The sequence below is a fragment of the Rhodamnia argentea genome, chromosome 5 (genome assembly GCF_020921035.1).
Source record: "Rhodamnia argentea isolate NSW1041297 chromosome 5, ASM2092103v1, whole genome shotgun sequence".
Taxonomy (NCBI): domain Eukaryota; kingdom Viridiplantae; phylum Streptophyta; class Magnoliopsida; order Myrtales; family Myrtaceae; genus Rhodamnia; species Rhodamnia argentea.
In genome coordinates, this window is record NC_063154.1 from 16,890,342 (window position 1) to 16,907,854 (window position 17,513).

Genomic DNA, 17,513 nt, shown 5'->3' on the forward strand with positions numbered 1-17,513 from the left:
GGGCATAATTTGAGAGGGACACATTGATTTGATTGCGCATTTGATGGAATGTGATGTCTTGGTCTCCATGTCCTTGTCAAGGAATTAATTGACTTAACAAGTCCGTCACTGTTTTTTTTTTTTTTTTTGGGGTCAAAGTCCATCACTGTTTATTAAAATAATACCTTTAATAATAAAATTTTTTAAAGAAATTAAAAAAGTTTAACCGCCAACAATAATTTTGCATAGATATTTTGTATTAATAATGTTTCAAAAATAGAAATTTTCAACTGTTACCAAGCGAATTTCTCTGATTAGAAGTTAACTTTTGGAGCAGAAGTAGAAAAATTAATTTCTGGCCGGAAGTTAATTTCTAAATCAGAAATGATGCCTTGCGCGTCTTAAAGTAGCGTGGCGACTGGGCATAATTTGAGAGGGACACATTGATTTGATTGCGTAATTGATGGAATGTGTGGTCTTGGTCTCCATGTCCTGTCAAGGAATTAATTGACTTAACAAGTCCATCACTGTTTTTTTTTTTGGTCAAAGTCCGTCACTGTTTATTGTCCCCATCCCGTTGCAGGTCTTTTGGATGGAAATTTGCAATTGTGCAGATCTTTTGGATGGAAATTCATAGCATTTCAGGATACCACTAACACAGACAATCCTATGTGAAAATGTCTGTATTGCCCTCGACCTCAGCTATATAAAGCGAGGTGATGTCTGAATAAAAGGGGAAGTCCAGAGAAGAGAAAATTTTGCAAACTTTCACTAAGTTCTCTCCAATCTTCTCATAAATCTTCCTCCTCTAGGCGTAGTGATATTGGAAAGATAGACCGAATAAGATGAGTGGGTTCAGCAAGTACTCAGTTGCTTGATCTTCGATCTTCAGTCTTCAAGAGAGAGAAAGCAATATTTAAGGTAATATACATATATATGTCTATTTGTTTTGTGGAGCATGAGGCACCAATTTGTTCTTGTGCATGGACTTCGGTTTTGATATTTATTTATTATTCTCGTCCCTTTCTTCATTACCTTCAACATTGTTTTTATCTCCTCATCTTTTTAAGGTGTTTCCTATCACACAATGCTATGTTGTATATTAGCAATAATATACTGAACCACATGGCAAATTACAAGTAGACAATAAGCCATATCTAATAATTAATAACGTTTTGCCACGTCACTTATTATACCAAATTTATAAAACCGTCTTAGTGTGATTGACACTGCTCTTTCTTGCTTTTGCCGTACAAGCGAAAACAAGCAAGACTTTGAAATTTAAATAACACCATATGTACTCAGACATTACTAAAATCCCTTACTAAATGAAATGGCTCTATATGACATGTGTCAAGTCATCAAGTAAGTGTGGATCCGATATTAGAATAAAGTCTGTACTATGTTTAATTTTCTATTCCACCATCATTTCTTCTCACAATTACACTAAAATCTCTTACTAAATGAAATGGCTCTATATGACATGCGTCATGTCATTAAAGTAAGATGGAGATTTGTCATGTTCAATAACTTCATGGCCCCTTCTACTTCTTGTGCTTGCATTCAAAATATGTAGAGCTTTGTCTAGCATGCTTCAGTGGCAGCCTGAGATGATACTTGAGAGGAAATCTGTCACAAGGTTTGAAAGAAAGGATAACAAAATGAGAAACTAATTTTCTTTGATTGATCTTACCACAATCATGTTTTTTTCCCTTTCTTTTTTACAATCTTTATTTTGATTGTTGATTTCACACCTGTTTGATTGTTTGGCTCAAGCCACATAGCCGTCCGGTCATTTAGCAAGAAATCTGTGACATTACTCTTGAAATACTGTTCTCACTATGCCAGCTGAAAGCACTCTGTTTCTAGACATTTTACATATCAGAGAAAATTTTTAAAATGCACTGGATTAAAATTGCATCAACATTTCAATCTAGTGCATCATAATTCTCTCACTTTGGTGGTTGATTTTAGGGACATAAATAATGTAAACTTAGCTTGACTCATATGACCAGCTGAGGGAAATAAGAAAAAAAGGAAAAATGAAAAAAAAATCAAAACAATAAAGTAAACAAGTGTAAAAATCATTTACGTTAGTGCCGGTTATATCTCGTAGGATAATCGGCGTTCATGTCAGTAATTCCCAATTAAAATTGGCCATAAAAACTACATTGCCAAATTGTGAAAAGGTTTATGATTAAATTGGGCAAATTAAAAAATTTATGACTAATTAGCCGTTGTACAATAATTATCGTAATATCCTTGTGCAAGCACGCATTTTCCTTTTTCTATCTTGTGAATTCCATATGATCCATCCTCCTACTATTTGAGAAGGTTTATGTTAATTATTAGTGCATTTTTTTAAGGCCCGAGTCCAGTTTATGACTTCCCAATTAATCAAGTCAGAATATTTAAAAACCACGTTAATGAACCAAGCATGTTATTACGGTGATGACGTGGTCTGCAAGTCGGCATTTCCGTCCACAAATTTGACAGATGAATCAACTCGAGCAAAAACGCTTCTGTTTTGAGGATCCAATTGCACAAAAAAAAAAAAAAAAGAGCTAAGGGACCTAATTGAGCACTTCACAATAGTTTAAAGATCTCCTTAGCAGTTCAAAAGTTTGTTCATTACGTGCATCAAACTTATGATCACATAGAAGACACCTAAACCTTTACCATCCTGGGCCTTTGGGATTTACTTTATTCTGAAGCTCATGGAGTGTATTCACAAACTACTAGTGAATGAATGTGCTTGTTCTGAAAAAAAATAATAATAATAAATAAAGACACTTTGTTGGTAAAATAGTGGAACAGAGAAAATTCAAATAATTTACTGTACTTCCCATAGTGTTATTTAACAATTGGGTTGTGCGCAGGGCGGAGGGGATTAATTCAGCAAGACTGAAGTGGGTCACCGGAGGAAATGGGGAAACAACTGTTTCTTATTCTCAACTCTGCCCTCTTGTGGTGGTGGAGCTCTATAACAATCCCTGGAGCATGCTCGCGAAACCAAACGGATCGGCTCGCGCTAGTCTCCTTCAGAAACACGATACGCGAAGACCCGTTTGGAGTCTTGAGCTCTTGGAATGACTCTACCCATCATTGTGAGTGGCAGGGGGTTTTGTGCAGTCAAAGGCATCCTGGGAGGGTCACATCCCTGGTGCTCATATCACAGGGCTTGGGAGGCTTCCTGTCTCCGCACATAGGTAACCTCTCTTTCTTGAGGGTCATGATTTTGCAGAACAACAGCTTCCGTGGCGAAATCCCACCACAAGTAGGAAACTTGCATCGGCTCCGTGATCTCACTCTTAGTTACAACTCATTTGGTGGGCCGATACCCTCCAATCTTTCATGCTGCTCGAACCTGGAGAACCTAAATCTCATATATAACCAACTTGTGGGGGGAATTCATTCCAATCTTGGCTCTTTACCAAGGCTTAAAGTCTTGGGCTTGTCTAAAAATAGTCTTGTAGGTCTCATTCCTGCATCGATCGGAAACCTCTCACAGCTAGAAAACCTCGCCCTTTTAGACAACGCATTGCGCGGAGAAATACCTGAGCAATTGTCCAGACTCAAGATGTTGAAATTTTTCCAACTATCGAAAAACAAACTAACCGGCGAGATTCCGCTGGGGATTTTTAACATCTCTGGAATTAGCTACTTCAGTGTTAGTTTGAACCGTTTGCGGGGAAGCTTTCCCGATGGCATCGGCAACACTCTTCCTTCTCTCTCTGTCCTTAGCGCCACCAGTAACCTGCTCACCGGGAAGATTCCATCATCGTTAACGAATGCCACCGGTTTTCAGGAACTTTACCTTTACAACAACCGTTTCCATGGGCCAGTACCCAAAAATCTGGGAAGGCTCAAAGGCCTTTACATGTTTACGTTGGCTCAAAACCAGTTGAAGGATGACTTGAGTTTTATTTCTTCTTTAGCTAATTGTTCCAATCTAGAAGTTCTCTCGATGGGCTCAAACTTGTTTTACGGATCGTTGCCGACATCCATCTCCAATCTCTCCACCAGCGTTCAGCGAATTCAGATGCCAAATAATCAGATCCGAGGAACTATTCCTGCAGCTCTGGGAAATCTCTTCAACTTGACTTTCTTGAGTTTAAAGGATAATTTTCTAACTGAGCACGTTCCTGATTCTATCGGAGCACTTTATAGCATGCAGGAACTTGATATAAGTGGAAACATGTTTACTGGAGAGATCCCATCTTTGATTGGTAACATGACATCCTTATATGTCCTTGACCTTCACTCCAACAATTTCCAAGGCTACATACCGCAAAGTCTCGGCAACTGCAACCGATTAACTAGCCTCGATCTTTCCAACAATAACCTGCTTGGCTCGGTTCCGGTTGAAATCTTGGGTCTTTCTTCCTTGTCCATCTTGCTCAGTTTAGCGCATAATAATTTAAGTGGATCTCTTCCGAGGCAAGTTGGCTCTTTAATAAATCTTGGAGAATTAGATCTATCTTACAACAAATTGACTGGCTTAATTCCGGCCTCCATAGGCGGGTGCTTGAGATTGGAACGGCTTCACTTAGAAGCTAATTCTTTTCTAGGTCAAATCCCCCAAGCTTTAAGTCCATTACGGGGCCTACAAGAGCTCGATCTTTCCAGTAATATTTTCTCGGGTCCAATCCCAGCCTTTCTCACAGAGCTTTCACTGCTCAAGTACTTGAATTTGTCCTTCAATGAACTAGAAGGACAAGTTCCGGAGAGTGGAGTTTTTCTTAATGCAAGTATCGTATCGGTTTCTGGAAATAGACAACTCTGTGGCGGTGTTCCAGTTCTGAAGCTTCCTCTTTGCAAATCTCCAAGCTCTGACAAGTCTTCTACAACCAAGACCATAGTCATATCTGTGGTAACAGTCAGTTTGTCTTGTTTGGCTTTGTTGTTCCTGTCTATCTATTGTTACCGCAAAAAGAAGCAGACGACAACCGGTGCCTCAACGCCATTGTCCTTGGAGCACCAGTTCTTGAGGATTTCTTATGAAGAACTCCTAAGAGCTACTGACAGATTTTCTGAGAGCAATTTGATTGGTAAAGGGAGATATGGCACGGTTTATAAGGGGATTCTTGATAGCGGTGCCACGGTAGCAGTGAAGGTGCTCAATCTAATGCAAAGAGGTGCTTCGAAGAGCTTTGTCTCCGAATGTCGAACTCTAGGAATCATTCGACACCGAAACCTCGTGAAGATACTAAGCGTTTGTTCAAGCGTGGACTTTCGTGGCAATGATTTCAAAGCTCTAATATACGAGTTCATGGCTAATGAAAGCTTGGAGGAGTGGCTGCACCCTGAAACTATAGGACAAGATGATGAGCGCGGCATATCAAGAAATCTGAGACTAGTGCAGAGGTTGAACATCGCCATCAACATAGCCACTGCAATTGAATATCTCCATAAGGGTTGCTCTCTAGCAATCGCCCATGGAGATCTGAAGCCAAGTAATGTACTTCTGGACAATGACATGGTGGCTCGAGTTGGAGATTTCGGGCTTGCAAAGATCATTTCAACGATGTCTGCCGAAGCCATAGGAGTGCAAGACCAGGGGAGTTCAACTTCAACCGCAGTTAGAGGATCCATTGGCTATGTGCCTCCAGGTATGAATCTGTCGTATCTTCTTCAAGGCATTTTCTTCTCTTCTGCCTTGCAAAAAGAAATTGTGTGGTATAGAAATTAAACTGAATCCAGATCATGAAAATGACTAGCCTCATGTGCATCCTATATATGTCCAATCAAAACCAGCGGTTCAAATTTAGTTAATGCATACACTAAATTCACTAAATAATGTCCCCCGAGGCTTTCACCTATATGTTTTCTTCTTTTCCCATGCCCAACTAGAGGACAAAGTCACTCTTGATGTTTAGGCAATCTGTCTAGCAAGCACGTGACAACTTTGGGTGCACTTCTCTACGGTTGATGCATTCCAACTCTTGTGACAATTTTTACCGACCGGCGATAAACATCAGCAATAGACAATACACTAAACGAAAGTCAAACGAAGAGATATGAAAGAAAAACAAAAACCAGTAGAGAGGTTTTAGGCCTTGCTCCGACAGAGGATTTGTCAAACAAAGAGAAAAAGTATAATGTTCACTCTTATTCGATGTCTCGTTGAAATTTTCAGAGTATGGCATGGGACATAAGGTTTCCACAGTTGGGGATGCATATAGTTACGGCATTCTATTATTGGAGATGTTCACTGGGAAGAGACCCACTGAAGAGGCCTTTGGGCAGCATCTTAATCTTCATAGCTTTGTTCGAATGGCTCTTCCAAATAGAACGATGGACATTGTAGACTTAAGGCTTTGGAGTGAAGCTGGTGATCGACAACAGGAAAGCAAGATCGGAGATTGCATAATCTCCGTATTCGAAGTTGGAGTCGCATGTTCGATGGAATCACCGCCGGATCGGATGGATATGACCGAGGCAATAAGGAAATTATGCTCGATCAAGGCGAGTTACGAAACCAAAGAGAGGAGGACACGTATGTAGCTAAGTCAGTTATTTTGTTTCATGTTGGAACTCTTTCCCTAGTAGAGACAATCATCATCCAAAGGCAGTACTAGCAAATTGACATGAATGTCTCCCTAGCTAGTCTGCCTACCCATACCTATTATTACCTATATTCTTAATAATACACCAGTTTCTGTATCTAAAATCGTAGAAAGAGGATGTATGGAGTTGTAGTCTACCTATTTCCCTTAAGTAACCATGTAAAATTTGATGAATTTGCTTATTTGAAAGGTTGCCCTCATTTCTGATGCAACTGTATACCATAGGATCAACGCGTTGCTTGTGCACTGGAACATGACCATACCATGAGGTCACAAGCTCAGGGCCGACTCTTAATGTCACGCTTATCCAAGCTCGTTAATGTCCAAACAGCATGCAGAGGGAGAGCTCAAAGTGAAAATCTTTTGCATGTTAAATATTTCAACCTTAAGTTGGAATTAGCTTACAATTAGCCAACAACTAGCTAACAATCATCATATCAAGTAGTCTGTAGCATTAAAGTCGAAAGAACAAGAGTACTTGAAATCTGCCAAAGCCATTTCAAGCAGGCGCATAATTTGCTAATTTGCTAGTAATAATCTGCTTAAGTTGCTTTTATGCGCTACATGTTATGCATCCATAACTTAATTAAATCAATATGTCATATCAAGCTAGTTGCTTTTATTTTCCCTTTATTTTTTACACACCCTTTAACTAACATACAAGCCGCAACCCGAAAGCAAGCTAGTCACTTAATAAGCCTTTCTTAGTGTGAAAGTTCTCTTTCATAGTTACCCGGAGGATCGTAATTGCACACAACGTACCACCACCCATTATCACACTTAACCTTATCGCACCCGATTCGGATAGACTCGCGCCAAACTATCTGAGTGTAGTGCAAGCAGTCGTGGTCACTTGCGCAGTCATTGGTGTTGTAAGTGTAGTATTGCTTCTCCGCAACCCACAGGCTCACAGCATAGGTGCTCGTGAACGTGCCTGTGCCCTTGGCAAGGTTCACGCCGTAGCGCCCATTAGAGTGCACGAGGCTACAGTCGCCAACCTGTTGGCTCGCATAGCTCTGGGCGTAGGTAGCAATGGTGTTGTCCAATGTCACGTTCGCCACGCCAACTTGGTTTCGGGCGGCATTGTGAGAGTTGAGATAGTCTCGGGGTGAGTTTTGGCCGTAAGTAGATTGAAAGATAAGAGAGATGATGACAGTTAGAGAATTCATGACGGTTAAGGAATTATCTGATATTGGTTCGAGATGATATTTTGGGTGATCATTAGGCTATATATAGATAAAAGATGTCGATTTTTCGAGGCTTCAATTTATGATGTGCAATGAACTTATGGGAGCACATCTCCCTCGGACGGTACGACTTTGCGTTCAAAACAAGTTTGTGATAAAATAGTAAGTGGTGCATCGAAAGAATTGGTTTTGCATGTGCTTTCTTTCCTCGAATGGAAGTAAAGTAAAAAGGCTTAAACTTAAGCCGCTTAAGTGAAGTTTGAAATTTCAGCAAATTTGAGTATTTTTAATATCAATGTTAGACATTATTTCGAGTAATGCTAAAGATATTTAGATTAGTGCATGAAATTAAATTACTAGGGGATGTAAATGAACTTTAACCGGGTGTAATGAGCAAGCAAATGTCATTGAAGATCCCAATGCTGGATACATATAAGTTATCCCAATTTATGTACAAATATCATGTCCCCATCACGAGATTGTGCCACCTATCCATCTGATTGTAGTGTTCATAACACCCGATCAATTCTCACAAATTCAAGCGCCAACCCCCGCTCTCTCTCAAGTCCCCTTGCCGTGCACCACTGTGTAGGGTTGTCAAAACGGAATTGAAAAACGGAATCGAACTGCTAACCGAATCAAATCGAAAATTTCGTGCATCTTGGTTCGACTCGATTTTGGATTCACATAATGGAAAAATGATCATTCTTTTTTTTTTCGAGTTCAGTTCGATTCCGTTTACCTAATTGTATTGAAAAAATCTCCAAAATAACCATTTCTTTATTTTTTATTTTTTGTTTTTGTTTCTTTTCAGGTGCAAAGGGCCGGCGGCTTTGAGGGCCGGCGACCCCTTGCGCGCTTCTTCAGCCTCTGCATCAACACTTCCCTTCCCAAAGCCAAGACCCTCCGTGTCAAGGAACCGCCGCTGCTGCGATTCGCCTTCTTGATCTCCACTCCCGACTTTCTTCAGGTCGATCACGGCCCGCCTCTTCTTCCTGTTCCTGATCCCGCACGCATTGCACGGAGACTACAAGACCGAAGCACGGATGGGAACAGCGATCAAGCAATCGACCGATCAATTTACCATGGGATGTGTTTACTATTTTGAACCAAAAAAGGAAAAAAGACAAGAAAATAATCAAACAGAAAGGTAAAAATAAAAAAAAAATCGAAAAAAGAAAAATCGAAGATCGAACTGGGTTTTTGATTCGGTTGAGATTCGGTGCAGTTCAAGCTTACACCATATTGTTCAGTTTGGTTCGGTTTTTTGAAAAACCGAACCGAACCGAGCCATTGACACCCCTAAACTAAGTCACTCAAAAGCCACTGCCGACTCATCACCGTGTCCGTCGCCCTGTCGGTCATCTTCGTCTAGACTATATCTCACGTCCCCCACCTCACAATAACATGTCATCTCCTTTCCACTCGCAGTAATACCCGCCGCTAAGGTGTCGACGAGCTCTAAGTGGCCATTGAGGCCTGGACGGTCGTCGAGGTTGCAGCGAGCTCCTAAATATGGAGCACTCGCCTTCAGATCTGGAGTGCGGCGTCCATATCTAGTGGCCCAGCACTAAACTTTTTTAATAATTTTCCCATAAATGTTAGGATAAGGAAAATGTTAGAGAAAATTTGGCTGGGCCTTTATATAATTACAAATTTTCTTTTGATTCTTTTGATTCTTTTACCAATTCAATCCTAAACCTTTTATAATTGTGTCAATCCAATCCATCTCCGGTAGCTATTATGAGATCGTGTTCCGACCGAATTTTAACATATATTAATAGGTCGAGGGGCCCTGTGAATCGTTCTCAGTGCATCTACCGTTTTCCTTATCTTTAACCTTTCTGATATGTAACGGGTCTGCAATTGGCATGGATGCGAAGGGCGCGCCCTCACATCCCCACTTGCTATTGAACGGTTGGATGTGCGTCGTGTATTCGTCTACCACCCAATGAAAAAGTCCTATACCATAAAAATTATTGTATGTACAGGATAATAAAATGGATCTCGCTAGTAGAAAATGGTAGGTCTTATGTTATTCCCGCCTCGATCTCATCAAATTCGACAGTCCAGATTTGGGATGCGATATACTGTGTAAAATAGAGTAGGGGTCTATTAGGAAAATGATTTGCGTAATTTCTTATTCGGCGGAAATATGTTGTGATTTTTTTATATTTAATTTCCAATTTATTCTTAATTTTACTTGATTGGTTTGTTGGACAATCTACATATTGGGCACATTGCAATGGCTCCGGAAGATCATGAGGCACATTGAAAAAAAAAATAAAATCAGAATCAGGAGAAAATTTGTAACTATTTGAAACTACAGGGACTTGACTGTAATTCTTCCGATTTGCTGCAAACTTGTCATGGATAACAGAATGACTAAAGTTCTGATGAGAATTTGGCTGGAGTCCACGCGAGAAAGCACATTAGAACGGATTTTCAAAATGCCAAGGTTAAGATTGCAAAGAACTGAGATAAATAGGGCAAATTGCCAATTTGCCACAATCTCGAAAACCCCCAGCGGACCATAATCATATCCCTAAGAATTCTAATAACGATTTTAGACCAGACCTAATCCCACCCAAGCCCAGCCCGCATTATAAAGCAGCCGAAGGTACTTTTGGGCTGGACCTTGATACCTGGACAAGGGCCTATCATTCTACACAAAGCCCACCCAACCTATTGAATCTAATCAAGATTAGCATATCTCCAACCGAAGTTGATTTACTTTTAAAACGAAAAAAAAATTGCACTATCGAATTCTCAATCAATTGTACACTAGGAATCACTAGTTCGTATAGCATTGGCTCATAGGATCACGTGCGTACCGAAAACTTTAGGGCGCGGAAACCGCGCAACATACTCAACAAATCAATTTCATAAATATGTTGCTGGCACGGATTAAGTGAAATGCAAAAGAAAAGAAGAAATTAAGATGAAAGAATTGGAGTTGATCTCTCATTGATTAGCTAGTTTAGTATTTGGGAAGAGAGCACTCCTTGGTAGGTTGTCTTGGAACCTTGCATTGTCCTGACAATTGTCATATATCATGTGATATCTCCTGATCCATTTGAACTACCTCCTTTGTGTCCATGTCAACAAGCTAAAATCCTCATTGTTCCACCAGTTTGTGGGGCTCTCCATCCTGTAGAACCTCGGATTGCCATTCCAAACATAGGCGTCGATCTTGGAGTCCCCAAACAAGGCCACAAACGGGCCCTTCGACCAGTCAATCTTATCACGCCTACCTCGCGTCGCCCAGCTGTCACCGTCCCATAGGGTGGCTTTGACACCCATTGGTTGCCACTTAGGGAAGGCCACTCCCTTGTCCACTTGATTTCAGTACGTCCGAATCGGGATCGAATCCACAAAGAAGCTGCAATGAGGTTTCAACCCTTTATGTTGGGTTTTTAAGGGAGTATGGAAGTAATGTGATCCGCTCATGCAGGCTATGCCAGCCTTTTTACCAAAGGATTAACTGCCTTTAACAATTATCACATTTGACTGTACGAAAAGAACGTGAGATGTTCTTTTCCTTCTCTAACAAGAACTGTCGTTCATTCTGTTCAAGAGAAAATAGAGAGAACAGTGAAGAATGACGACGAACTCCTTCCACTCTTGAACGTTAAATGGATGAACAATCTCTTGAGGGATTGCAACTAGTACATTTAATTTGTGGAAAATAAGGTATGTTCGTTTTGTGATATACTTCTCCGATCGGTGATTCAAATTGTTTTTGGGCATGTTAATTCCATGTAATTCTGCTACGTATGTTTGAATATCCGTTCCCTTCATTAGTATCAGAGTCAAGTTCTTGCTTCCTTATCGTTTTTGGTATTTTAGTAATCGATTTCGTGCGAAAGACCAATTTTTTGAGCGTCCTATTCTTTGGAAATTGATTATGTTCTACCCAACAAAAATGATTTTTGAACACATAAAAGGAAGGGGCTCAGCAAGATGAAGATTTTGAGTGGTTGCCTGACACCAAGAGACACCGAGAATCACCACACTCGCCGTGATAGGGCGGGGTTCCTCTAGGCTGTGCCAAAACGTCCCCTTTTCGTGAAATTTAGTTCAATGAAAATGAGTTTTGAGTATGCCATCAAAACCGTATCGACCATACGAGCAATTTGAGGGGTGTTGGATGGAACCGCACTCTCCACCACACACCGAGAGTCACTCTACGCGTGGGCCTCACGTGCCCATGTGCGACGCACTTATGACGAGCGTAGTTGAACCACTCGCCGACGTGGCGTGTGACGTGGTAGCTGACGTAGAGGGGTGACGTGGCAGGTGACGTCAGCATACCGGTATCCGGCCTAACCCGGTTTCAAACCTGACCCGAGTTCCAAACAAGCCAGCAAAGCGACCCAACCCGTTGACCGTTGACAGGTCAACTTTGAACGTTGACCAGTTAATGGAGATCGTTGATTGCGCATGAGTCACACGCGCTAAAGCTTTGACCAGCGCTTGTGGGTGCGTGGAATGTCCTATTGAGACGTGCAAGATACCATTGTGTTCATCTTGAAATTATCTTTAATTACATGTTTGATGTATTTAAAATTGTGAAAATACGTATGAAACCCATGATACACGTATTTTAGGGCTTTTTACGAGTATTCTTAGCTGTATTTCTCTATCTTTTTGAAAAATAAAATTTATATCTCACATGTGGATAATTGCATAAAGATTATGCAGAGCATGGTTTGTTGATAGCATATATAAAGTTTAATATACTTGCTATTTAATTAGAGTATGATTTGATATGTGAATTATTTGTGTATTAGTTCAAATCATGTTATGCCACTTTATGACTACAAGAATAGGGGATCATTGTATGATTTATGATTTTTCATTCAAGTGAAGAGTTCTAGAAAGTTTTAGTAACTTTAATGAACTCAATTTTACATAAATGATTACATTAATGATAATTTCAAACGAGAATTCTTAGACGATGATTGGGAACATAGTGAACTTTTGAATCTAAATACTTATGTGAAATTATTCATTAATGTAATTAGTTAGTGTAAAATAGATGCATAAATGTTAGACATTGACAGATCATGAGTACATGTCTAGAGAACTTCGTATTTAAATACAATGGCTTTAGCTTTTAAGAATATCATAGCTGAGCTTAACGGCGGAGAGAAATTGAATGGCGAATATTATGAAGTCTGAAATGTGAAAATATAGTATGTGCTAGAAAAACAAAAAGCACTACAAGCTCTTAACCTGGTTGTGGAAAAATCTGAAGATGGAAATATGCACAACATAGAAAGTATAAAGAGACATTTGTTGCATGGAAAAAACTGAACCCTATTGCTCGTATTACACTACTGAGTGGCATAGAAAGTGATATCATGCAAGAGTTCAAGGATTTTGAAAATGCAAAAGCCATGTGGGAAGCATTAAAAGCGGAGATTGGTTAGATATAGGTCACCGAACCAAGATAGATCACTATAAGATTTGACATTTATATGATACAACATGGGCAGAATATGAAACAATATTTGAGGCGTATGTCAAACATGATATGTGAACTGTAAACATGCTAAGTACTAAGTACGCCTAACAATCGCGTAATTATTCGCGCACCCACAAGCGAGGTCGAATCTACAAAGAAACTACAAAACGGTTTCGACCCACCATTTCGCAAGCATGATCAGTTTTTTACGAATTTTTTATAGCCCAAAATAGAGCGAATAAATCAATGCATTAGCCTTTTTTTTTTTCGAACGTTTTTTTCTATTTAGGAAGGGCTAAGTTAGTCGGATCAACCAGCAAGTACTTTGGTATGGATAATGTAAGATTGACCGGACACGTGGCTGAGGAACTCGAAGCCCCTCTCATCTCAGTTCTGCTGATCGAACATCAACTACAGTTTGATCCCAATTCAAATCAACCATCAAGGCAAAGGCCAACGCGAAGATTACTCTGAAGATACTTCCTTTTTTTTTTCCTTTTTTAAGTTTAAATGCAAATTTAATAAGTGATAAACGTTTAAGGTCAACAAATAGCTAAACTAATTCTACTTGATGAGCATAAGTCACAGTTGCAGTCACAAGGCAAAGTTAACTGCCACATAGCAAGCACATGAGGAGAACATTCTCTTTAACTTCGATTTTAACTGTATATAATAAGTTATAGTAATTGATTTTAGCTAGCTTCATTTTAGTAGCAAAATATGCTTGATGAATCATTGTAACGATCCGTACTAGAGATTGACCAATAATGAACGCGAGAGCAGATCTATACTTTGAGGTAACATTACTAGTTAAATGAATATAGCAATATCTAAACGGGAGTAACTGTTTTTCTGAGCAACCCATAACCTCAAATGGTATTACAGATGACTTTCAAAACCTGTATTACGTCAAAAAGGCATCACATATGCCTCTAACTATTAACCACATTACATTACGCACATGTATTGGGGATCAATCCTAAGTAAAATCAAGAAAAATCACTTACGGTTTCTCCAATTTCAAATTGGAAAACCTGGATAGCACCTATATCTCATAAATTCAACCACCTAATCACCATGAAATCAATTAGACTTCCCTTCAAACTTCACCCACGCATAGTATGGACTTGGTCGGCCACTCTCTAGTACATTTTCACGCATGGCTCTTGGTCGACCACATTCTGGGAATCAAATGAACCGTATAAAATTGTTGTTCATTATTCCATAAATAGATACATCTTTATTTCTTCGGCATTTACGTAATTTATGTAAATATGAGGCACTTTCCAAACGTTCACTGAACACTATATCTATGTGGTGCAAGCACGAAATCAATCCTTCTTATGCCAAATTGCATAGACATATTCCTTTTATCACAACTGCGTAATATCTTGAATGGATGTCGACATATCACTAGGTGTCAAAATTTCAGGATATTACAATACCACCTGGCAAACATGTTGAGTCGGCCTCAATGAGACATAAGCAAATCACTAATTGAATAAGGAATTGACCATCTCTTCTAGGGGGTCGAAAAGCTATGACAGTACATCCCTATTGATACCTAATTTTGTCGATCCCCATTTTAATATAGTTTAGGTTTGCTTTAAGGCTTAAAATTGGAAAAAGGCTAAATTGGAATTTGCCTATTTCTTGTTTTGTTGCAAATTTTTTGGGAAATTTAAATTAAATTAAATTTTTTTTTATTAATAAAAAAATATTGTGAAGAAGGATTGGATGGGGCTGGGTCGGTACGGATCCTCCCGGGCGACTCGGCCTACGATTTCCCTTCCTACGAGCTCCATTTGTCTTCCCGCATGCGTGCCCCTGGCCCGGCCCGCGAAGCCTTTCTTCCTCCTCCTCTTTGTCTCACTCTCTCTCCTCCCCCCGTGAAGTAGCAGAACATGGCTGGCGACAACCGGCTATTGGAGCTCCCCCGTCGGCTTATTTTTGCGCGGCCATGAATCCCTTGACGAAGGCGCTTCCTTGCCTATAAAAAGTGAACCGTAGCAGAGAAGAAAGGGAGCTTGGCATATTGTCATGCGATGCCGTTTCGGGTCAATACAGTAGACCCGAAATGGCGCCATTTTGCTTATATTTTTCAAAAAATCGAATTATATAGCATACGACATGGAAGACTTTAAATAGATAATAAGTCATATTCAATAATTAAATTAAACATTTCTCTTTCTTGTTTTTCTCATAATAGTGAAAGCGGAGAAGAAGTTGTAATAGGAACAACACTACACGCATCATTAGAATTTTCGAAAAATTTTAAGTAAGGGTCCAAAGTGTAATCGTTTTCTGAAAGAAGGGTCCATAGTGGACATTATTTCAAATACAAACTTGAAGTAACTAGCTTAGATCCAAATAAGGACCTGAGCAAACACATGCATCTCACATGCCACTTTACCAGGGGCATTCTCGTCCCGGAATATGTTTTTTTCTCTTTCTTTCTTAATTTGCTAGGTTAATCCCCTTTTTCCTCTTCATCCTTCCGGCCAACTCTCAGGTTCACTTTCTTTTTTGCCGAACACGCCACCATTTCTCATCAATCTCACAAGCTGATCGATGGAAATGGCTTGGGCTTGCATGGTGGCTTGTGGCAAGCAGCTTATGACGACACCGACGACCCTAAAATCAAGCCAAGCTAGATTTTAGCGGGGATGCAAAACCAAGCAGCGGATGGCAACGAGCTCTCCAATGGCGGTAGGATATCGAGCAGGAGATCACAGAACTGCAACAGAAAATAACGCTTTAGAAGCAGGAGATCAAGTGCCTCAGAGAGAAATCTTTGTGGAACCGAAGCTTCAACTCGGCGACTCTGACGATAACAAGGAGTATATTCACGAACCTAGCTAGGATCAAGCTCGTCTTCGGGCTTGGAAATCATTACATCATTGTCAATACATCATCTCTACCGCGTAGCTTGTCGGCTTTGGCGACAGTCCATCCGAGCGAAAATTCTAACCACCTCATATCAGGACCAATGAGAAGCAGTAAGTATAAAGGCCGGTCCTTAATCCATACTCTGATACCAACTTGTCAGGTAAGGGATGTCCTTAATCCATTCTCTGATACCATAATGAAAGGGCCGACAACATCCCAAGGCATCGCTTCGCTTAAGAGCTCTGTTTTAAACTGATATTATATATAATAGAGGGCACATGCGGAAGACTAAACATAAAATAAGCAGTTGGCAATACAAAAGATATAAGTGCATGAAAAGCACAGGCAGGCACGACACCTAAGGGTTATTGTCTTATTAAGGGTTCCCTAAGCTATAACAGACATATTGTTAAAATTGTGTCTCAAGTTTAAGCCCATTTACGTGACCTGACACACGTGGAGCATTTACTGCTCAATCCACGGGCATCTTTTCTCTTCATGCGGGATGATAAGCAAAATCATAAGATTTATTTTCAGACATAAAGAATGAAGGATATGGAAATCCTAGCATTAAAGAAGTGTATGTTCATTGAAGATGAGGCTCAATTTATCTTCTTGCCTTTATGCTCTTGCGTCTTTGCTAGCTTTTCATCACTTGGTCGACAAGAGAAAAGTGAAGGTCAGAAGAGTGCACGGCCAGTTCTTTTCCCTATTGCATGTGGGTGCCCATCCACCATCCACCATCCATCATCATTAGATTCCCCATGATCATGGTGAATGTGGGAACGAAAGGTAAGATATCTTCATGGGCTTTTTTTCAAGAAGAAATCTAATGATGATATTTTCTTATCTCCTTCACTTATCCCATAAGAAGGAACAAAGGCCTCTATGAAGAGAGAGGCAAGAGAACAAGAGCTCAAGAGATGACGAGAGTCTAGAGCTTGACGAGGTTTGTTCATCACATCCAGTCCATCGAGTTGAGTTATTAAACACTGTGGGTATCGGATATATAATTTATGATTGGGAAACACGTAAGTGCAAGTGATTGTAATCCTGTAATTCTCCGATTTATTAGTGGATTATTTTGTTGTTGGCTCTTTCGTGGACGTAGGTTTCGACATTCGGACTAAACCACGTATATCTTGTATCCTTGATTGTTCCTCGTTTTATTTCTTTATCGATTTCTATAGCTCCCGATATAGTTGCAAAGGTCACGATCCGCTTCCGCTGCGGTACCGATTTCGCAACACAAATAGTAAGATTATTTAACAAATTATGAAAATAGGTACTTTTATATATTTATCAAGAGTTTAAGTACATTGTTTAAAATAAAACAAAAGGGTACACTGTGAGGAATAAAAAGGAAAAGCTACTACGGAATACTACCTACCGTCGTCATCGGCGTGCTCCATCCAACTT

At 39.9% G+C, this 17,513-nt stretch overlaps 2 protein-coding genes and 1 long non-coding RNA gene across 4 annotated transcripts in view; 2 read left to right on the forward strand and 1 right to left on the reverse strand.

Moving 5' to 3' along the window:
• Nucleotides 1–628: 628 nt before the first annotated feature.
• LOC125315032 overlaps nt 629–17,513 on the forward strand; it is a 31,780-nt gene continuing 14,895 nt past the window's right edge. Inside the window, exon 1 of the long non-coding RNA XR_007198402.1 lies at nt 629–848. This is a non-coding gene — a long non-coding RNA (uncharacterized LOC125315032). The remainder of the gene's footprint in view (nt 849–17,513) is intronic.
• Nucleotides 850–6,767, forward strand: LOC115755189 (putative receptor-like protein kinase At3g47110). 2 transcript variants are annotated; one of them, XM_030694507.2, is made up of 3 exons: nt 850–900; nt 2,859–5,591; nt 6,119–6,767. In XM_030694507.2, exons 2-3 carry the CDS (start codon nt 2,906–2,908, stop codon nt 6,484–6,486), a joined length of 3,054 nt encoding a protein of 1,017 aa, XP_030550367.1. In that variant the 5' UTR covers nt 850–900; nt 2,859–2,905; the 3' UTR covers nt 6,487–6,767. The 2 variants fall into 2 exon arrangements, with proteins under 2 accessions (XP_030550367.1, XP_048134803.1); XM_048278846.1 differs by lacking the exon at nt 850–900 and having other exon boundaries at nt 2,814–5,591; nt 6,260–6,767.
• On the reverse strand, nt 7,253–7,717 carry LOC115755213 (pathogenesis-related protein 1B-like). Its single transcript, XM_030694532.1, has one exon. It carries the CDS (start codon nt 7,715–7,717, stop codon nt 7,253–7,255), a length of 465 nt encoding a protein of 154 aa, XP_030550392.1.